The following is a 23,306-nucleotide window of genomic DNA, read 5'->3' as shown; positions in this document are numbered from 1 at the left end:
TTTGTGTATGGCTACGCGTCGCCACATCGTACACGCTAATAGTTATAGATTGTAATCGAGAGTACTGAGTTTCTCGCCGGATCTTTTCAGTGGATCGCGTTTCCGATCCAGTGGTAAATTCTGCGAAGCACGGTTCTTGCTAGGGTTCGTGTTAGCAGCATCGTCAGGTTTGAGCCCCTCACTTACTAGCCCGGCGACGCTGACATGGTCTCTTTAGACCATCAACTAAGGTAGAAAAAAAAACTGTAATCGCTTTTACGTGCGCCTATAGATGTTACACATCAAAAAATGGAGCAGAATTGAGACTAGAACAAATCACGTGAAGAGTTCAGAAACGAAATGATCACGGCTAATTCTCAGAAATAAATGATCAGTGTGAATATAAGATATGTAGTAGATATAGAGTAATTCAACTCCTACACGCGTGAGACGAAAATAAAGATAGTAAGACGGAACGTGGCTGAAATTAAAATTAAATGACAATCATATCTCCAGTGTCCGTAATGCGAACGATGCCGCCACGCTACCGATACTTGTTTTAAGAATACGTCTCAAGCAAGCTCGTAATTGTTTTGACGTAACTTGTTAATTGGCAATTAATTTAAGAAAAATCGTTGTCAAATCAATCTGAGTACATCATTAGGCAATATGTTGTAGCAAAATATAAATACTCACCAAAGTTAAAGCATAGCATCAAAATTTCGTAGCAGGTTTTTTTTGAAATATCCTACCTTTTGATCTGTTCACAAGACAAAAGCTTAAATTAAAGGATAGGATGCACCAAATGAAAATGTAAAAGATAGAATGAATGTAATACCTAATTTGCGAGATTTTTGTCTTCTTCAAGTTTAATCCATGCTGAGTGTAGATTAAGGTTTCTTGCAGCTATTTCCACCATTAAGGTGTATTTAGTTCTAACGGCTACGATCTGTTCATTTATTTCAATTCCTATCACCCATCATAGCATCCGATATCTAATAAAGCGTTAAATTTATTTTAGGTATTTCATAAAATTGTTGAATCAAAATCGGCACGTATGAACGTTCCTAAAAATTAAAGACTGGAACAAATATTATTTATAAAAAAAAAACGCGTAACGCGCGAATATCTCGTTCGTCAAGAATATTTTTATATTTTACCTAGAACGTCACACGCGATCGTTGATGTTCAACGAAATATAAATTAAGAAAGGTTTTGACCAAGTAGTAAATGGTTCACTGCTTTGATGCGAGCAATAGGCATGGTAGGCAGCGGCTTGGCTCTGCCCCTGGCATTGCTGAAGTCCATGGGCGACGGTAAGCACTCACCATCAGGTAGGCCGTAAGCTGGTATGCCTACTAGGGCAATAAAAAAGGGAGTAAGCGCTTTCTGGTTTGAAGGTAGGGACAACAATTGTGCAACGCAATTACGACTTCTCGATCAGGTTGTGAGGTGTGGCCGATCTCGATCAGGGCGTGGTATGTCGGTGTGATGGCCGTCCATAGCCTCCGTAATTACTTAACAATATACGAGCCGTGAGTTAATTATCAGACCCGTGCACGAAAGAAGACTCTTTTCTGTCACCGCTCTGCCAATTTTTGCCGTGAAGCAGCGTAATGCGTTTCTGTTTGAAGGGTGGGGCAACCGTTGTACTGTTACTACTGATATTATGAAACTCATAGCTCAAGGTGGGTGACAGCATTTATGTTGTAGATGTCGATGGAATCCGGTAACCACTTAACACATGATTGGCTGTGAGCTCGTTCACCCATGTATGCAATAAATAAAAACACTTTTATTTAAAAAAATAATTGGATTCGCCCTATCTATAAGATCGTTTATAATGCATACTTACGACACTAAAGGGCACGAACAAAATAAATATTCGATTTGGGATTATAAAAAAAAATATATAGTATGCAACTAAATGTTCCCAAAAAAGTAAAAATATAGATCGTAAACAATAGTATTGTAGTAAGTAATGTAGTAATGAAATAAAATAATACATTGGAGGTAAAAATTGGTTTTTATTATCAAATAAGGCAGGCAAATGACTTGAAGTGAGATAGCGCTTTATCGGATTCGAATTTTGCATTAAGTAGGTACGTTGTTAATTATTATCATCCCCACTATGTTCTCAGATGTAGCATCTGTAACAAAGAAAATACAATTTTATGAGGGATAATTACAAAGATGTCTTCTTCTTCTTCTTTCTTTCCTATTACCCTCTGCTGAGGTGGATGGCGGCATTTGTGTTGTTGATGTCTATGGGCTCCGGTTGCTACTTAACACCAGGAGAGCCGTTAATTCACACTAAGATACGACGTTACGCACATTGGGGCTTAAAATCTAACTTACTGTTTGAATGTACAATCCTGATTCAACAGTTCAGGACATGATTGCTTCGCAGCAGAAGCAAGATGGTACCTTGCCACCAGTAATCTCATTTTTACCATCGAAATAGGTAGCTGATATTAACACTAACGACCAACTATAAGACACTAGAAAGTATTAGCTTACCTCATATCGCAAAAACTTTAACATAGTCCACCTGAAGAGCGCTATCTTCATCCCACGTAGGGAACCACTGACTACGGGCGTCCCAGAATTTGAGCATTGCTTTAGTGGCAGAGTTTTTCCAAGGCTTATTGGAGATGTCTTCGGAGAACTCTCGGATTCCAGCCACATTAAGACCGATCGACACATAGAACTGCAATTTTTTTTACTAAAAGTTTATTTAAATATGCATAATATTTTTTCTATAGATAGAGAGACTCACTCCTACTCTATAGAAATGGTTATCTGTAAACGCGAGGTATGGTTTTATGCCCATAATAGTATCGCCATCTATCGGCGAATAACAGAAACGAACGAGAACGCTCGAGAAGTACAACGCCATCTATTGTCAAATAGCGCAAACACATCGAAGCTACTCGACTTGCCCAGAATGTTTTCGAAAGTTCTAGGGATTTGGTATCGACTATAAAAGCGTTGCAGAGATGGCACGAAGGCGTTAGTGATCAAAACGACTCGAAGCGAAACAGCGAACGGATCACCTGAAGCGAAGCGGAAGAATTGAATTAAGAATTTTAAAGTGTTCTGTGAGTGTTCTAAGTGTTAATACAGCGTTAATTTGTACTTCGGTAGAATTTTTATTTATTCCGATCCCCAGCGCGTAACAATAGATAACCAATTTTTGATGAGCTCTCTACCCACACCGTGTAACTTATTTATTAGAACTTGCTGGAATGTGAGTTGCCCATTTAAAGACAGGATATCTAAGTTATCTTTGTTTTTATTATTTCCTGTGAACGCAGAGAGCCATATGACCAACCTGATTGTAAGCAGTCAACGTCGTTTTATTCAAAATCAGCTTATAGGCATGACTATAATATCATTTTTAATACCACAGGGGACGTTTCATAGAAGTGAAATACTGACCAATTCATCAAAAGGCGCCATGATTGTGCCTTTAAGCCACTGCGGCGCTGCTTCAACTTTATATGAGTTGGCCACGTTGTAAAAACCTTCTCCTGGTTTTATCTCGCCATAACTTTCTCCATCAACTAACAACGTAATGCCATCTGTTGACGATAAAAAACATTAGAAAATGTAAAATGATAATTTGAAGATATAAAATATTTTTTGTTATGGCCCTGTTATATATATCTTATACCTTTAAATGAGAAATTCTTGTATATTATAATATATATAATCTGAATCTCGGAAACGGCTCCAACGATTTTCTTAAAATTTAGTATACAGGAGATTTCGAGGGCGATAAATTTATCTAGCTACGATTTATTTTCAGAAAATGTTGTTTTATTCGTGTTTTCAATAATCAACTCTTCCCGACATCTATTGGCGAATAATAATACTATTTTTCTTAATTGAGAGAAACTAACCGCTTTAAAGACAAACAAGATGGCGTTATAAAAAAAAAACCGAGCAAAGCACGGTCATCATCTAGTTTTAATAAAACGAAATTGCTTTAGGCTACTACGCCCATTATAGCCATGCCAAAAAGAAAAACTGTCGGTTGAAATAAAATGAATAATTATTAATGTAAACTAAACAATTTCATACTGACAGTATATTTGAATTTTTCTAAATTTAATCTCAATTTAAAGTAGACTTCTACTTTGAATTACTTTGAATTTGTATTGCTTAATTCAAACTTAATCAACTAAGGCTTCAAGGTACGCAAACCTCGCATTGAATGATAAAGAGTTTTTGGATAGATTTTTAAGATTTTTAAATTTAGTTTATTTTTGTAATTCGTTTTATAGATTTCAATTAGTTCAAAAACTATTTGAGCAAATTCGAATCAAACGAACTTGGACTTTAGGGGTCAAAAGATATATTTTTTTATTTATTGTCAATGTGGGTGGACGAGCTCACGGCTCATCCGGTCTTAATTGGTCATCGGAGCCTATAGACACCGCCGCCTATCTTGAGAAATGAGTTTCAAGTCTCAGTTTCTACAGTATAACGGTTGCCCCAATCTTCAAACTGCCCTCTGCACTCGCGATCAAAAAACCGCGACGGAACCGCCTAGCTGCGTCCTGTGTCGTACACAGGGTCACCCCGCAAATTACCGCGGATGCCCCCGAGCCCCGAAAATAAATCGCCGCGTCGCCCGCCAAAACCGCCTCCGAGCTTCCGGCCCAGACATCAAAGCCTCGGCACCCTCTGTGTCGCAGGCTAAGCCAGCGTTCGTTCCGGCGCCGATGCCCAGTGTCTCGGCTTGGGCGAAACCGCTGCCGTACACGAACACGGTTACAACTCCCTCCTCCGCGATTCGTCCCGCCCCCGCAACTCGTCCCTCTCCCGCGACTTGCCCCCCGACCGCGTCCGACAATCTCGCTTTAGCGATCGACTTCTTTCAGTCGATCAACTTTGAGCGCGTTAACGCTTTGGGCGACGCCATTCGCGCTGCCTCCACTGCACAACACTTTATCGCCGTTGTGCAAGAATACGCCGACGTACACGCGTCATTAAATACGTACGTCCTCCCCTCACTCCGCCGGTAATCAATGGCGTATATAAGTAGAATAAAGCCCCTATCCGTAACGATAGGATTTTTTAACGCTTACGGTCTCGCAAATCAACGTGATCAGGTTTCTGACTTTTTGCGTGACCATCAAATTGATATCTTTTTAGTGCAGGAGACCCTACTTAAGCCCGCGCGCCGTGACCCTAAAATCGCGAACTATAACATGGTCAGGAACGACAGGCTCTCTGCCCGTGGTGGTGGTACCGTCATTTACTATAGAAGAGCCCTGCATTGCGTCCCGCTCGATCCTCCCGCGCTCGCTAATATCGAAGCATCAGTGTGCCGAATCTCACTGACGGGACACGCGCCGATCGTTATCGCGTCCGTTTATCTTCCACCGGATAAGATCGTTCTAAGCAGTGATATCGAGGCGCTGCTCGGTATGGGGAGCTCTGTCATTCTGGCGGGCGACCTAAATTGTAAACACATCAGGTGGAACTCACACACCACAACCCCGAATGGCAGGCGGCTTGACGCGTTAGTCGATGATCTCGCCTTCGATATCGTCGCTCCGCTAACCCCGACTCACTACCCGCTAAATATCGCGCATCGCCCGGATATACTCGACATAGCGTTATTAAAAAACGTAACTCTGAGCTTACACTCGATCGAAGTAGTTTCAGAGTTAGATTCAGACCACCGTCCCGTCGTTATGAAGCTCGGTCGCGCTCCCGACTCCATTCCCGTCACGGGGACTGTGGTTGATTGGCACACGCTGGGCATCAGCCTGGCTGAATCTGATCCACCATCGCTCCCGTTTAACCCGGACTCTACCCCGTCTCCTCAGGATACTTCTGAAGCCATACACATCTTAACGTCACACATCACCTCAACATTAGATAGATCATCGAAACAAGTTGTAGCGGAGGACTTCCTTCACCGCTTCAAATTGTCCGATGATATTAGGGAACTCCTTAGAGCTAAGAACGCCTCGATACGCGCCTACGACAGGTATCCTACCGCGGAAAATCGTATTCGAATGCGTGCCCTACAACGCGACGTAAAGTCTCGCATCGCCGAAGTCCGAGATGCCAGATGGTCTGATTTCTTAGAAGGACTCGCGCCCTTCCAAAGGTCTTACTACCGCTTAGCTCGTACTCTCAAATCGGATACGGTAGTAACTATGCCCCCCCTCGTAGGCCCCTCAGGCCGACTCGCGGCGTTTGATGATGACGAAAAAGCAGAGTTGCTGGCCGATACATTGCAAACCCAGTGCACGCCCAGCACTCAATCCGTGGACCCTGTTCATGTAGAATTAGTAGACAGTGAGGTAGAACGCAGAGTCTCCTTGCCACCCTCGGATGCGTTACCACCCGTCAACCCGATGGAAGTTAAAGACTTGATCAAAGACCTACGTCCTCGCAAGGCTCCCGGTTCCGACGGTATATCCAACCGCGTTATTAAACTTCTACCCGTCCAACTCATCGTGATGTTGGCATCTATTTTCAATGCCGCTATGGCGAACTGTATCTTTCCCGAGGTGTGGAAAGAAGCGGACGTTATCGGCATACATAAACCCGGTAAACCAAAAAATCATCCGACGAGCTACCGCCCGATTAGCCTCCTCATGTCTCTAGGCAAACTGTATGAGCGTCTGCTCTACAAACGCCTCAGAGACTTCGTCTCATCCAAGGGCATTCTCATCGATGAACAATTCGGATTCCGTACAAATCACTCATGCGTTCAACAGGTGCACCGCCTCACGGAGCACATTCTTGTGGGGCTTAATCGACCAAAACCGTTATACACGGGAGCTCTCTTCTTCGACGTCGCAAAAGCGTTCGACAAAGTCTGGCACAACGGTTTGATTTTCAAACTATTCAACATGGGTGTGCCGGATAGTCTCGTGCTCATCATACGGGACTTCTTGTCGAACCGCTCTTTTCGATATCGAGTCGAGGGAACCCGCTCCTCCCCACGACCTCTCACAGCTGGAGTCCCGCAAGGCTCTGTCCCTTCACCCCTCCTATTTAGCTTATTCGTTAACGATATTCCCCGGTCGCCGCCGACCCATTTAGCTTTATTCGCCGACGACACGACTGTTTACTATTCCAGTAGAAACAAGTCCCTAATCGCGAAGAATCTTCAGAGCGCAGCCCTAGCCCTAGGACAGTGGTTCCGAAAATGGCGCATAGACATCAACCCAGCGAAAAGTACTGCGGTGCTATTTCAGAGGGGAAGCTCCACACGGATTTCCTCCCGTATTAGGAGGAGGAATCTCACACCCCCGATTACTCTCTTTAGTCAATCCATACCCTGGGCCAGGAAGGTCAAGTACCTGGGCGTTACCCTGGATGCATCGATGACATTCCGCCCGCATATAAAATCAGTCCGTGACCGTGCCGCGTTTACCCCACTCTACTCTACCTCTACCCCATGATCTGTAAGCGGAGTAAAATGTCCCTTCGGAACAAGGTGACACTTTACAAAACTTGCATAAGGCCCGTCATGACTTACGCGAGTGTGGTGTTCGCTCACGCGGCCCGCACACACATAGACACCCTCCAATCTCTACAATCCCGCTTTTGCAGGTTAGCCGTCGGAGCTCCGTCGTTCTTGAGGAACGTTGACCTACACGACGACCTGGGCCTCGAATCTATACAGAAATACATGAAGTCAGCGTCGGAACGGTACTTCGATAAGGCTATGCGTCATGATAATCGCCTTATCGTAGCCGCCGCTGACTACTCCCCGAATCCTGATCATGCAGGAGCCAGTCACCGTCGACGCCCTAGACACGTCCTTACGGATCCATCAGATCCAATAACCTTTGCACTAGACGCCTTCAGCTCTAGGAGCAGGCTTAGGGACCTCGCTAACCGTACTCGTCGAACTCGACAAAGAGTTCGCCGTGCAACCTAACCCATGAATCAGCTCGCTGAGTTTCTCGCCGGATCTTCTCAGCGGGTCGCGATTCCGATCCGGTAGTAGATTCATTCGCGAAGCAGCTACTCTTGAGTTGTTAGGTCTCCTTCGGAGGCGCTCGGGCAGCTGTTAGCAAATCCCACCCCTCCTGGCTGAGCCTTTGCTCGCCCTCCTGTCCTGGTGAAACTGGAAAGGCCTCCGGGCCAACAGTAATCCTTCAATCATAAAAAAAAAAAAAAAAAATCTTCAAACTGAAATGCATTACTGCTTCACGGCAGAAATAGGCAGGGTAGTGGTACCCACTCGTGTGGGCTCACGTGACGCTTTGCTACTAGCTTCACGCTATGACAATGCTATTTTCAACTTTACGTCAAGATCAGTGAGCCGTTTACAAAGCTCGTGTCAATTTGAAATTGCACAGCGCCTAAGTATCTGATTATGTATTTCAAGCTTACCTGGTCTCCACTCTAGGGTGTAGTTGTGGAAATCGTTATTCCATGATTCATATCCAATGTTTTCTTTAAGATAAAAAGATCTGAAATATGTTTTAATGTAAATTTACTTCTTGATACCACGTCATAATATGGTTAATGAGGTAACAATTGGATTATTTGTCTCTTTTCTCTTATACCGTGGATTGAGGTTGCTTTGCAGAATTTTGCCCACAGCAAAACATTGATATAAAGAGTCAGTATAGGTCCTAGTAAAATTTCACAATTTAAAATTTATACCATTTCACACATTTCTGTGACTGCATTTTGAAAATAATTCTTCGCGGACACATCTTTTTTTTTTTATTTATTACCTTTGTGGGCAGACGAGCATACGGCCCACCTGATGGTGCGTGGTTACCGTCGCCCATGAAGTTACCGTTACTAAAACCACTTATGGTACAGGTAATGTTACCCTTAGCAGCGGCAAATAAAATTGTAAACCTTCATCTGCGCCCCCAATGATATTTCTAACAGTTCATGGTAGACCTTTCTCGACATATCAGCACTTAGGTAGATTAAAATGCTATAACTTTGTGAAACCATACTGCACATATACAATTTATAGAACTTTTATAAGCATCTAAAAAAAATCGGTCCGCAACGGCGAGAACTAGTAAACTATGTCCATAGTCCATAGTTTTCTTCGTTCACACCAGCTGAAAGTATCGCGGCCGACCAATATGGGCTCGTTTCGTAGTGAAGGTGTGACACACACACAGGCATAGACATCTCGATTCAATCTCGATGTCATTTCGAGAAAAAATATAATAGGATAAATTAATTAGTGTACCTATAAGGATCAGATCCAGTCATTACAGGACCTGCGTAGAGTTTCTTTGAAAATTCAGCGTTTCCTTTGACGCTAGCGATTTTTAATATCCCCGAAGCGTAGTTCCGGACACCATATATATTATCACGAGGTTCGAGCAATATTTCTGCAAATTCAAAAGAATTGTCAAGCTAGCATTTACTAGGCTTATATTCGATTGAAAACCGGGCGCCGAACGCCTAGTCCATTATGTCACGCATTGAATATTTTTACCAGGATAAAGCCAATCTCCTTTTGGCATTTTAGCTCTGATCTCGACACGTCCATATTTGAAGGCAAATTGATGTCGAGTGCTGATTTTCGCAGTTATGATGGGTGGCAAAATAAGGGGACCAGAAGCTTCTCGCAGGCATTGAGGTGTTCCTACGGTTCCAGTACATCTGAAAGTAATCTTTCATTACTCATTTAGTATTAAGCAGCGGCTTAATCTCACAGGTATTTCAAAATTAACTGCTGACATTAAAATACCATATATAAAATCCGTATCGATACCGATTTTTTACTGGTCGTCATGTAATTCCGCACGGGTAGGTACCACCACCCTTCCTACTTCTGCAGTGAAGCAGCAATGCGTTTCGGTTTGAAGGGTGGGACAGCCGTTGTTACTATACTGAGAACTTAGAACTCATGCCAATAAAAAATAAATAAATAAAAAAACAATTGATAGCGATTAGGATTCGTATGGTTGAATGGTAAGAACGGATTACTGATTTTTAATATGTATAGATGTGAAATTGTTAAACCCATTAGGACCTACAAATGTAGTTCAGCAAATTAATCTATATATATGAAAATGAAATGTTGTTCGTTAGTCTCGTTAAAACTTGAGAACGGCTGGGGACCGATTTGACTAATTTTGGTTGGTTATTTGTGGAAGTCCAGAGAAGGTTTAAAAGGTAGATAGATATATATGAAAATGCGCGGAATCAAATAAAAATAACAATTTTGTTTTTTCTGTGTGTCCTGTCGGACGGATTCCTTTTGTTTGTTTTAAGTTTATTTTATACAAAAGTTTAGGTATTTTATTTATCGATTGAGGCACTACAAATATAAATGTAGGTAGATGTTATTTTATTGTTTAGGACTTATCGTATTTAGCGAAATTATTTAATTCATATTTTAATGTAATCATTAATTCATATTTGTTGTAGTCATATTTTTGTTTCCTAGTTGTCTGGTAGTGAAAGAAATGGATAATTTAATGTACAACTAATTCACACGTTCTCACTTTTCTCCATTAAGCACATCAGTAAAGGAAAGGCAAAAGTATAAGTTTAAGAATACCCGGATAGGATACATAAAATACGTTTGTGTGAACTGAGCGCAATTCTTTTTCTGGTCATAAGACCTCCAATAATGACATTTACCTTTCCGACAGATCCAAAGATTGTCGAACAAAATCTTCGCCATACTTTGACTCCAAGGTAGCTGGTTTTATAATCAGCCTTCCGTCGTTGACTTCTGCATTATCGTTTAGGTATACGTTGAAGGGAAAATCCTGTTAATAAGTAACAAGAGATCAAGAGCTTCGTCAATATGACATAAATTACTAGTGGTCTATTTCTGCAGCGAAGCAGTCCAACGTTTCGGTATAAGATATCAACCGTTATAGAATGCAATTGGTACTTGAACTGTTGAGTCCAGGCTATGTAGCATTCATGTCTATCAGCCTTGTTTGATAACCACATATCTAAGTAACAAAAGTCTTTAATTTCACTGTTTCGTTACTGTGAATTTTGTAAGACCTTCCTCAATAAAAAGCTATTAATAAACCTCAACATATTTGTCGAGGAGCAGATAGGTTCCAATACAATAGAGAATTTGACCTCATATCTCAAATTATTGACAACATTGTGTTGCCCGGATCCGGTAATCTCTTGTTGGCGAACCAGCTCATCTCCTCAGACCTTCTAGAGCCTTTAAAACAATTTTGAAATCTACCCTTCTGAGACTAACACAAGCTAGCATATTTTAAAAATAGACTCGTATACGGACCTCCAAAAATATTTTAGCTTCTACAGGTGTTCCTGGTTTTATTTATTTGTATCAATACTTAGAAAAGTTAGTGTGGTCTATGAGGCATTGGTGTTTTTACTTACCGGTTCACCAGGGAACATTACTTCTGGTACCCAAATTTTCCCTTTGTGTATTGGTATATTGAACTGATCTTCGAAAAGCAACTGCCCTTTGCATACAAAACCAGGTACTGAGACTGTGGATAGCGATAGCTCACAGGGATAGCCTTCAGATGGTGGTTTAGCGGGCAGGCTGTCTGGAGGCTGATTGGGTATAGACTGAGGGGACTCTGGGTTCAGACTGGTGCTGGTGAATTCTACTCCTGGTGTTATTTCAGAGCCCTCTGTGTTTACTGGATTACCGGCTTCATCTACGAAACCTAATTGAAAACAAATTTTGTATATAGCCTTTTTATTAAAAGCCACTTTTTAATATTAAGTATTTACCTATAATGTTGCGGTTTAAAGCTAAAGGGATTTTTTAAATACGTAGCGGTAGGCAGCGGCTTGGCTCTGCCCCTGGCATTGCTGAAGTCCACGGGCGACGGTAACCACTCACCATCAGGTGCTGGTCTGCCTACAATGGCAATAAAAAATAATAATAATATATATAGTTATATTTTTTATTCATTTTATAAGTAGAAGTCGGTTGTTACTGTTGTTGTTAGATCTGGTGAGCACAGTGGATGACACAAAACTTCCGAGAATTTATTACTTAGAGACCGTCTGATGTGCTGTATAAGATCGAGCATTGTCCTATACGAGCAGCGAGGACGAGCGATTAAACAAGGCCAGCCGAAGATACGTGAGCTTCTCGGAGTAAAGCTGATGCCATTTGCAGCTACTTACTTTGATGAACCTCTATACAATGACCATGAATTTTTAGGAGTAAGTTTTTGTTTGGAGCATTGCCTAGCTGCTAAACCAGGGTCTGGCCATCATGATGACCGAACACAATTATGTAAAACAGTCAATTTTTCATCGCAAGTTCGCATATGGTTCAAAAGTCTGTTAGGCAACGCAAGGCATACCCTAATACGTTCATGGCTCTGGCGATTATTTATTTCGTTCATTCCATCCAAAATGCTACAAATGTAGCGACAACAAAACAGTAATCAATAATTAATTAATGTAATTTAAAAGAGAATTCCATATTTTAAAAATAAAATTCATTTGAACTTTTAATTTATTGCTAGACATATCAAATGGCCAGAGCATTGTGAAACGGCAACTTCATAGGTATAACTTATGATTTAAATTTATAAAACAGGGATTCTGTGAGCCTCTGTGAACTTCCCTTGTAGCCAAAGGTGCACAGTTTTGTTTGTATAGAATGGTCACAGGAACTGGAATGGAACAAATTGCATGCAAGGAACAACCTATCATTCTGTGGTAACTTTAAGCATCATCTTATATGCGTATTAACTTTACATAAACCGTTTATGCTATCACATTGTGAACAATCGTATGGTTACAGATAAATATTTTTTTTACTGATGATCTCAGCTGACCCCGCTGTCTTGATTATGTTTATATTCGTCTCGATTCACCAAAGATATTGCGTGTAGGCTTTGAACTTCTTTTATTTTGTTTGTTTGATATTCTAAATGGTAGGAATGCTTTCACTGGTTCTTGACTTAAGACAAGTTCTTTCTTTGAAGCTATGTCGCGAATACAAATAACTTTAATAATTTGGACTAGAACTGGGAAATGGCGTAAATGGTAAATGGCGTAATTAAAGGTGGTAGGGCGTCTTGTGATCCCACTCAGGTAGGTACAACCACCTGTGTCTGCCGTGAAGCAGTAGCGCGTTTCGCCTTGCAGCGGACAGTGGCATTTACGTTGTTAATGCCCATGGGCTCCGATAACCGCTTAACACCAGGTCAGCTGTGAGCTCTTCCACCCGCTTAAGGTTCAATAAAAAAAGGCTAAGACAATGACAACGACAATGACACTACGTTGTGTATCGACTGTCAACTGTCAAACCAAAAGCGACGACTGCTTGGCGACAATAGTAAGTAGGACGGAAGTTATCCGTATACTTTTTAATTTGTTTATTGCTTAGGTGGGTGGACGAGCCCACGGCCCATCTGGTGTGAAGTAGTTACTGGAGCCCATAGACATGTACAACGTAAATGCCGCCATCTACCTTGAGATATAGTACTAAGATCTTAGTTTTCACATTATAACGACTGCCCCACCCTTGCTTCACGGCAGAAATAGGCAGGGTGGTGGTACCTACACGTGCGGACTCGCAAGACGGTCTATCAGTAAATGTCCTACCACAAGTAATAAAATATAAAATGTTTGGTATATAACCGCGTGATCTTATAACGCGCATAGCTACCACAAGTAACTATGTTGAAGTCAAAACGAAGCATGGAGAATACCCTTCGACTATATTTATCGGTGTAAGGTGCTATAATCGACGATGCTCACCTTCAACTGTCCACTCCCCGTTATCCTGTCTGTATCCTAAGCCGTCCTTTATGACAAAAGTCCAAAAGTAAATCTTATCTCCGATTTTCAGCGCAGCATTTCGATCTCTGAATATCCATCTTCCGTTTTTTGGCTTCGTGATGTCCCTGGACCAATGGCCGGCCTCTAAGCCTTCCATTTCCTCGTTGAGCTTACCGTGAAACGCGAATAACGAGAAGCCCTCATCTGAAAGTTGTAACTAATTAAAAAATAAAGAAAAAAAACGATATTAGTTGAATAGGATATAATTTTCTCAACGATTCTGTGACTGTCATGACATCGTATCCTCTCCAAAACGAAATTTTTATATAATTTGTAAATGGACAGACAGGCAAACAAATTGACAGTGGTTTTTATGTACACCAGTATTTTATGTACACCCTGAGCGGTAGGCGGCGGATTGGCTCTGCCCCTGGCATTGCTGAAGTCCATGGGCGACGGTAACCACTCACCATCATGTGGGCCGCACGCCCGTCTGCCTACAAGGGCAATAAAAAAAAACATTTGTTACAACATCAGCTTTACATATTTTTTTATTGCCTTTGCAGGTAGACGAGCATACGGCCCACCTGATGGTAAGTGGTTACCGTCGCTCATGGACGTCAGCAATGCCAGAGGCAGAGCCAAGCCACTGCCTACCATGAAGTACTCTCCGCAAGCCTCGTTTGAAGAAGGACATGTCATAGCGCTCGGAAAACACCGTGGAGGGGAGTTCATTCCAAAGCCGGATGGTACGTGGCAAAAAAGATCTTTGGAAACGCACTGTCGATGAACGCAGCGGTTCCAGATAATACGGATGAACCCTGCTCCGATGGCGATGACATATACATTATTTCATATATTTTCAATTCCAAGAAGTTAAATGTAGACTATTAAATGGAGTAATGAATACAAGGCTTTCTAGCATTTGTCCCAACCGAATGATACAATACTTCGGATACATTACCAGGAAAAACAGAGACGGTCTTGAAAAACTGGTGATTACCGGCAAAGTGGAAGACAAAGAAAGCAAATGGGGGAGGAAAGAGGAAAAATATAGTAAAACGGGTCCAATCTCGAACCGCCAAGCTCTGAATTGCGAGGCATAGTCAATGAGCCCTTTATTATAAGCTCTTAGGACTGATGACTTAATATTTGTTTATTTAACAGAATGTCTCTCAATACAGCGTGTCTATTGGCATAAGCCTCCTCTAGCATATTCCAATGTTTTCTATCTTGAAATATTACAGTGATGGACCCGCCTACCCTGGCAAAACTGGAAAGGCCTCCGGGTAATTCCCTCAGTAATAACTCAAACAAAAAAAAAAAACAAAAAAACAGTGATGATATGTATAATCAAGGCAAAAAGAGCGATAATATTATTAATTCGCATACACAATCTATTTATACTATACTATACTATACAATCCTATAATAAAATATAATCTTAAGTTTTTTCATATAAAACAGGTTTTTAACCAACACGTTTCGGTAATATCCTATCGTGATCACACATAATAGTTTTTCGCGGTTTTTGTATCGCAAAAAAAAACGTTTCTAAGAATTATTATTGAAATAAACTGACACATTTAAACTAAGAGCGGTACACTCAAAATCGATTTGATATTACAGCAATTTTGTTTTCTTAATTACTCAAGTTGATATCGAGCAAGCGTTCAACGCTACGTTTCTCTGAATCATTAATTAATTGGAAGTGCCTCGCGGTTTTATCCCTAGCTAAATTTCGAATTCATAAAGAATGGAACACGTTTTCTTGTTTAACATTGTTGTGCCTGAACTGCCGTGCGATTTGCAGTTCTATTGGTACGTAATATCACGAGCAAGCGAACCGGTATATAGATACATATTTGTATACCAAATATTTTATATCCGGTATTGCCGATAAAAAGTGTTCTATTTATTGACACGTTGACCGCCATGTAGCTCACCGGTGCCCTACGTGACGCACTGAAGTCATTATGTCGATTTCTTCTTCGATTTTCTTACTAAGACACTCTGGCAAAGACGAATCCGAAGACACTGAGACTGAATCTGTTTCTAGAGATCTAAAAGATTAAAACATACATTAAAAACAAAAGAAGGCAAAACTAGGCAATCCAGACGCGCTTAGTAACAGAAATCGATATGATTGCTTCAGTGCGCCGCGTAGGGCACCGGTGACCTACACGCCAGTCAATGTGTTAACGAATTTTGTGCGATATTCGATTCTTTTACTTTCCGCCATTTTTGCGTGATGCGTGATTCAGTAACACAAACATCAAACGTATAAGTTTCAATATTAGCATTTTATGTATTTTCATACATATAATATTACGTTACGGAATTGCCGATTTTCAAACCTAGTGAACTATGAACCTCAAATATCCGGTGTGTGCTAATAATTCCTAATTTAACCTAGCGAAGTTATGTTCCGCAATTAATTATGAATTTGTTCTTTCGTCGTTTGATTCTGCGCTGACATGCTATTATCTCGACTATCGTTTTTTTATTTTTTATTGCCTTGATGGGTGGACGAGCTCACAGTCCACCTGGTGTTTAGCGGTTACTGGAGCCCACAGACATCTACAACGTAAATCCACCATCCACCTTGAGATATGAGTTCTAAGGTCTCAGTATAGTTACAACGGCTGCCCCGCCCTTCAAACCGAAACGAATTACTGATTCATGGCTGAAATAGGCAGGTTGGTGGTACCTACCTGTGCGGACTCACAAGAGGTCCTGCCACCAGTATATTTCTTATACGGATATATTATGAGCTCACTGTGCGCCTGCTACTAAGTGGTTCTCACAGTTTTCACTATGCGAAAGCCAACGCCCATCTTAACCGATGAAATTCGATGTCTCTTGAATTTCTCGAATTGAATTTATATCGCTCCTGTCCTTTGAAATCGTAAAGCATTAATGCTTTACGGTTAAATAATATTACCAGTAAATTACACGGCACTATTTCTATAGTTAAACTTTTTTGTTAGGAAAAAAACGAACCTAATGAGACTGTCAAAGTCGTCTTCAAATTTAGCGAATGAATAAAAATAAATGATACAATGTTATTGACGAAAATTTAACAAAACAAACAATGTATCTAATAAATGAACCACCTACCTATTATACAGTACATATATATTAAGTGGAGGCTTCAAAATTTACGAATACAATCAAATTCCAATAACTGCGCTTCAACAATTCTTAAGGAAGCGATGAATAATTTATAATTTATTAGAGTTCCATCACAGCACCAATTTCGTTATTATCCTTATTATTTAATGTTTTTGTATAAGTATATTTAAGAAATGAATCGGAAAATATATTATAAATTGGTTTCACCGGATCTTAAATTTTGGAAGTATTATCAATACACAGTGAAATATTATAAGCATAATATTTTCTTTGGATTTCGCGACTCTTAGACTTTTTGACACATTTGACTTAACTGTTTTAAGTTAAATGATATTACCGTATTGGGTTCGACAGCGACAACTGCTTCCTTAAACACCCTTTCCAGTATATAAATCCTGCTTGCTTTACCCAATCTATATAGATAAAAAATGAATTGCTGTTCGTTAGTCTCGCTAAAACTCGAGAACGGCTGGACCGATATGGCTAATTTTGGTCTTGAATTATTCGTGGAAGTTCAGAGAAGGTTTAAAAGGTAGATAAATATGAAAATGCTCGAAATTAAATAAAAATAACAATTTTGTTTTTCCTTTGATGTGTCTTCCTTCAGACGGATTCCTTTTGTTTGTTTTAAGTTTATTTTATACAAAAGTTTAGGTCTTTTATTTATCGATTGAGGCAGTATGAAGTCTGCCAGGTCAGCTAGTAATAAATAAATGGGGAATCAAATAAATTTCCTAATGGTCAAATTTGTCTAACAAAAAATTAACATGATAGTTCAATGTCGTTAATCAAAGCATTAAAATTAACAGTCTTGTATTATAGCTGCTGTATGTGCTGTATATGAATGAGTTCACGTTCAACCTTATATTAATTGGCGACTGGGGTCTTTCAGTAAATGATGACAGCTTATTTAAGATGTTAGTTCAAATTTTCAAGCACGTTCTAAGACATCAATCGATCCTTTAATTCTGAACGTGTGGTTGTTTTGTAGCAGATATAGGGAGGAGACTGACGCCTTCTTCTCGCTTCGGTTCCCTCAATACTGAGGGTCGTGACCACCTCCTCGAAACAAGTCTATTCCGGAGCATTCCATGGCATTTGCTTCTATACGCGTCGTGAACTTCGGCGTCGAGAATTGTGCGGATGCCACTGGTGCTTAATAAGAAGCTAGGGTATCAGGAATGAGATGGTGAGGTAGGAATTGAATTGAGGGGGCTGCAGTGATGAATTAATAAAGGCTGGTTGTGGTAGTAGTTTCGAGAAGCCGTAGTCGTATAGCTGACTCTTATGATTAATGGTTGGATAAGATTGTTTGTTCTTGAAATGCATCACACTTACCTGGAACGGAAACCCTAAGTCCTTTAGGGTGTATAGCTTCGAGCGTGGCCGGTGGTGCCTCGTAGCACAGCACGATTTTAAATAACAAGACCCACACACATGTTTTGTACATTCTCGTTACGAATGTTGTGTTCTGAAATAAATAATTAAATTGAAGTAATCGAGAAACCCGTTTCATCTTTATCCGGCGTTTCGAATTCTCAGCAATTTTCACGGTCACGAAGACTAAGTGACGTTTTCATTGATGTCGATGACTTTAGGATAGATAGATATATATATATAATATACGATACACATATGTCAATAATACCTTTATCGTTAATGCTCTTTAGTTTTTAAAAAGGATTTTTCTTCAGTGTCATAGAGTGAAGTCTGTCATTCAGTAAAAACGAGAATTCATTGTTGTATAGTTTATCAAGCGAAGTATGTTGCGGATAATAACATGTACTTTTAGGTTAGGAATATTATGTTCTTTTTTTTATATTAATAAAATTATGGTTTATCAATACTGTTTACTGTTAAATTTTTTATATTAACTTTAAAAGAGATTAAGGGCTTTAAATGTTGTTTTCTTATTATATCACAGAAAAATCAATTAAGTATTTTATTGTTTATTCGATCTGAGGTACTAACCCCATATTATTATACATAAATACAACATAATTCAAATATAATAAGACAGGAGAAATCACATAATAATATTGCGTATCCAAAAATAGCAAAGATATACACGTTTTTTTTCTTTCTAAATAGAATTATTTAGAGCAATATTAAGAAAACAACATTAGGTAAGTAGTGAATTTTGGCAAATGAATAGTCAATAAATACACTAAATACATAACAATACACAAATATGAAGTATTATTAAAATTTTGTATTAGCACCCTTTTAAATAAACTGTTAATTGTATTACAGTTAGAATTATAGGAAGTATGTTGCTCTTAGTACCACTATATATACCTATTGTCCGGAAACTAACAGAATGCGTTCTTATCGACAGCCGATGTAACGCTGCAACGTTAAATCTAATTTAATAATTATATTTATGCTCTACGAAAAAATGACAATAATTAAAAAAATCAACTAAACTTAATGTTTTTCATTTTACACCAACTTCTATACGATCGGTTCTAATTATAATTTTTGGGGTTCAAAATGAATATTATCAACTTTTTCTTCGGTTCTGGGGTTGTATGTTATAATTGATTTCTTCGGCTTTCGTCAGTGACCATGACAATTATAACTCTTATTAGTTATATAATATTATTTTGAACTCATTACTTGCCTCTGGGAGACGTGTTGACTCGTCGAAGCCACGTGACTGTGTGAAAATTTTATTGTGTCTCAAACAGAATCGATCTTTTTTCATTGCTTAGATGGGTGGACGAGCTCACAGCTCAGCTCACCTGGTGTTAAGTGGTTACTGGAGCCCATATACATCGACAACGTAAATGCACCACCCACCTTGAGATATAAGTTCTAAGGTCTCACGCAGTATAGTTACAACGGCTGCCCCACCCTTCAAACCGAAACGCATTGCTGCTTCACGGCAGAAATAGGCAGAGCGGTGGTACCTACCCGTGCGCACTCACAAAAGGTCCTTCCACCAGTAAAAATCTACAAAGCATCAGGTATCTTACCTATTTGGTTCTGTAGGTTTGAACACAGCATGTAAGATGTTTACATGCGAATAATATGTTAGGAACGCGACGTACCCGACCGCACTGGCCGATTTGCGGTCTTCGTCTGTCACTCTGGTCTGTTGTGTGTTAGCGTATAATCTATTCTCCGTTTGCCGGACTCGATAAGTTTATCTTTACGTAATTATTGTACTGTTTTTTTTTTTACTTTAGACCGATTTCACACAACGGTACTAATTGATTGCGACTTTGACCATATCCACTTCCAAATGATTGCTGTTATAATTTTGGGAAATCCCGTATTGTGATTGGAATATAGTTGTAGTGAATGCTCTTTTTATTTTATTTTATTGCATAGATAGGTGGACAAGCTCACAGCGCACCTGATGTAGGCATCTACAATGTAAATGCCACCATCCAACTTTGAGATATGAGTTCTAAGGTCTCGCTATAGTTACAACAGCTGCCCCACCCTTCAAACCGAAACGCATTACTGCATCACGGCTGAAATAGGCAGCGTGGTGGTACCTACCCGTGCGGACTCACAATACGTCCTACCGCCAGTAATTACACAAATCATAATTTTGCGGGTTTGATTTTTATTACACGATGTTATTCCTTCACCGTGGAGGTCAATCGAGAACATTTGTTAAGTACGTATTTCATTAGAAAAATTGGCACCCGCCTGCGGGGTTCGAACACCGTTGCATCACTCGATACGAATGCACCGGACATCTTATCCCTTAGGCCACGACGATTTCATTACATACCATAGAATTGTTCGAGAATCTTAAGAACTGTTTGGGATGATCCGTCATCCCGATTTAAACCATTACGTTCACACACTGGGCTTCAGGATATAATTCTTTCCACGTACCATTTGGCTCTGGAATGAACTTCTCATTACAGTACCTATTTCACAAATGTTTATGACACGTCATGTCTTTAGTGATCGGCAGCGATTTTATTTCTGACATCAATGAAGTACTTTGAAAGCTAAAAAAATTTTAATCGACCAGACTTAATAATATCACTATAAATTTTACTATTCTCGACCCAAGAAGGAGGTATTCCTTTCTCGGTTTCTTTTTTGGCAAAGAAAAGGAGGTATTCTTTTCTCAGTTTCTCTTTTGGCAAAGAAATTTTATTGGCGTGCAAGTATCTGAGCATTCAAATTTGAAGGATTAGAATACCTTTTTATAATTTAACTTCCGCAGTAAGCGTCGTTAACCCGTCTGCCTATTCCGAACAAAGAAAAAAACAGAAATAGGCAAGATGGTAATAGGTATGCGAAACCTATCATTAGAACGCGTTAGTTGGAAAGATACTTTGATTTTTAGTCAATCAAAAAAAATGAATAAAATGACTGGGTTCAAAATGACTGGAAAAATATCGACTGGGTTCGTTTGAATTTGTGCTGTTAAATATTTTGTGGAATAAGCACAAGAAGAAGAAAAAGAAGAAGATTTTTAATAATAATATATTCATTACTATCTTTTCTGTGTAGTTTGAACTAATATACTACTATGTTATACCTAAAATTATGTCAGATATGAACGACGCTTTATTTAACTCTTGAAGATCATCTAAGAAAACAATTTTAAAGTCGCATTAATTGAACAAGCAGTTCGTTTTCCCGTTTCTCGGTATCGGCTAGTTTATTGAATGTTTTACCTTATATCGACTGGGATCGTTTGAATTTGTGTATTGTTTAATATTTTGGTCACTCAGTATTTATGCTGATTTAAAAAAAGAAGTAAATATACGAATATGCCTACCTAGATAATTCTGTTAAGCGCATCTGTCTTCTTCTCTTTATATCTTTTATGAGTATGGTGAGACATGTCAGCTCGAAAGCGCAAAAACAATTATTGATAGCTGAGACTCCAAATTGCCTTTCTTGGAAGCATGTTTGGAATTACTATTAGCAAATCCCTTTTAGTTCAATTTCTTTTAGATTATTTTTTCGGGTTTGTACTTTATAGTTTCATTGATGATTTACATCCATTCTTACGCATCGAAATGTGAAAGAGATTATGTACCTACCTTTTTTTTTTTTTCATATGCAATCAAACAATCTATTTAATAGTAAGTAGTGATCACTCATGGATGTCAGTAAGAGGTACAGCAAAGCCACTGCCAGCACTGAATACACTTCTTAAACCTCACTTGAAGAAGGACATGTCGTAGTGCTCAGGGATCACCGTGATGCGAAATTCATTTTTAAAGACAGATGGTACGTGTCAAAAAAGGTAATAATATCTGGAAAAGCATTGTGGATGACCGCAGTGACCCCAGATAGAATCGATGCAGTGTGCTTCGGTGGCGGATGATTCCATAATAAAAATGAGTAAATTCTATTATCTAATTGGAAAAACTCCCTATAGCCATAGAGCATACCGCATAAAACACAGACAGAAGCGAAGTCCCTCCAGCTGACCAGATGCCCGAAATAATTCATATGAACGGGACTTTCAACAAACTTAACGGCCCATTCTGTATGAAGGCAAATGGAAGTAGCTGGTGTTTCAGAGCATGATGCGAGCGGTACTCCATGCGAGGTCAAGCCTGGCCTTTCTAAAGCACGAGTATTTGTTCAGGAGTGTATACGTTCTGTTGACGAATCTCAACATTTTGGAACTAAACTTGGCTTTACCTTCAATATGATTCCGATACTGGATACCGTTCGAAATATTGACACCAAGAATCCCGATAATCTCAGAATGTTGCAGGGGTACTCCTTCGAATTACGACGCTTTGACAAAGGCTTCTTCACAGTAAGCCTTTATTTTCAAAGGGATGAATTGAACTAAATTAAATTTACGCATTCGAAGAGTTGCCCCGGAGAGTTCTCTTAAGGCACAAGTTTGGAAGATCAAGTGATTATTATATATTAGTTTCCCTAGTTTATCATTTTGTTAAAATGATTGAAGTTCCTCTTATAAAGAGCGGGAAAGCTCTCTATTTATTAGATGACAGGTAGGGAAACAATATGATGATAGAATATCTCGCTATTGCTATAATAGCCGGCAAACTTCTTGAGCATTTGTTGACGTAGTGGGGGTAAGTTTGCGCATGGTACACTCACGTGCAAAAATATTATTTACTCTGCGTCATAATGCAATTAAATTATTAAAATCAACATATGTATTTATTTATATATTTATTAGAACATCAACAAAAAATATAGGTTAATAATTGTAATAATTTAATCTTGGGGTAAAATAGATATTCCTTCTATTAAGTCAAAACTAGAGCTGTTGCCAGGTCTTCGTTCAGTTGAAGCGAAGCTGGTATTTGTAATTTTTTTTTCGTTATCATAATCTTGACCATTATCATCATCACTGTTTTCATCACCCGAGTCGCCATCATCGTGTTAAGTCGACATAGGGCTCATCGGTGTAGTTTACGACTCGGTCGGTTCGATCTTCTTTTTTGTCTATAATTAATTATTTTTTGAAGATATTCGATTCATAGTAATCGAATGTTACTTTT

General features: G+C 39.5%; 1 protein-coding gene across 1 annotated transcript; it reads right to left on the bottom strand.

Annotated features, from left to right (window-relative positions):
- Positions 1-1,986: 1,986 nt before the first annotated feature.
- BGRP1 (beta-1,3-glucan recognition protein 1) lies at positions 1,987-19,938 on the bottom strand. Its single transcript, XM_089730849.1, has 11 exons — positions 19,812-19,938; positions 18,172-18,304; positions 13,678-13,902; positions 11,323-11,618; positions 10,591-10,721; positions 9,437-9,603; positions 9,185-9,329; positions 8,356-8,435; positions 3,421-3,563; positions 2,500-2,689; positions 1,987-2,129 (listed from the first exon to the last, which is right to left on the bottom strand). The coding sequence occupies exons 2-10, from the start codon at positions 18,281-18,283 to the stop codon at positions 2,501-2,503; spliced, it is 1,488 nt and encodes a 495-aa protein (XP_089586975.1). The 5' UTR covers positions 18,284-18,304; positions 19,812-19,938; the 3' UTR covers positions 1,987-2,129; position 2,500.
- Positions 19,939-23,306: the final 3,368 nt, after the last annotated feature.

This window comes from Bombyx mandarina, chromosome 11, assembly GCF_030267445.1.
Source record: "Bombyx mandarina strain Sakado chromosome 11, ASM3026744v2".
In the NCBI taxonomy this organism is placed as follows: domain Eukaryota; kingdom Metazoa; phylum Arthropoda; class Insecta; order Lepidoptera; family Bombycidae; genus Bombyx; species Bombyx mandarina.
The sequence above is the reverse complement of the archived record's forward strand: the minus strand, read 5'-3'. Positions and strand labels throughout refer to the sequence as shown.

Excerpts from the sequence above, each read along its gene's own strand:
- BGRP1 (XM_089730849.1), bottom strand. The coding sequence starts at position 18,283 with ATGTACAAAACATGTGTGTGGGTCTTGTTATTTAAAATCGTGCTGTGC. Across the intron at positions 9,604-10,590 it reads TCTTTGGATCTGTCGGAAAG|ATGTACTGGAACCGTAGGAA; the intron begins GTAAATGTCATT and ends GATTACTTTCAG. Across the intron at positions 9,330-9,436 it reads AGGAGATTGGCTTTATCCTG|AAATATTGCTCGAACCTCGT; the intron begins GTAAAAATATTC and ends TTGAATTTGCAG.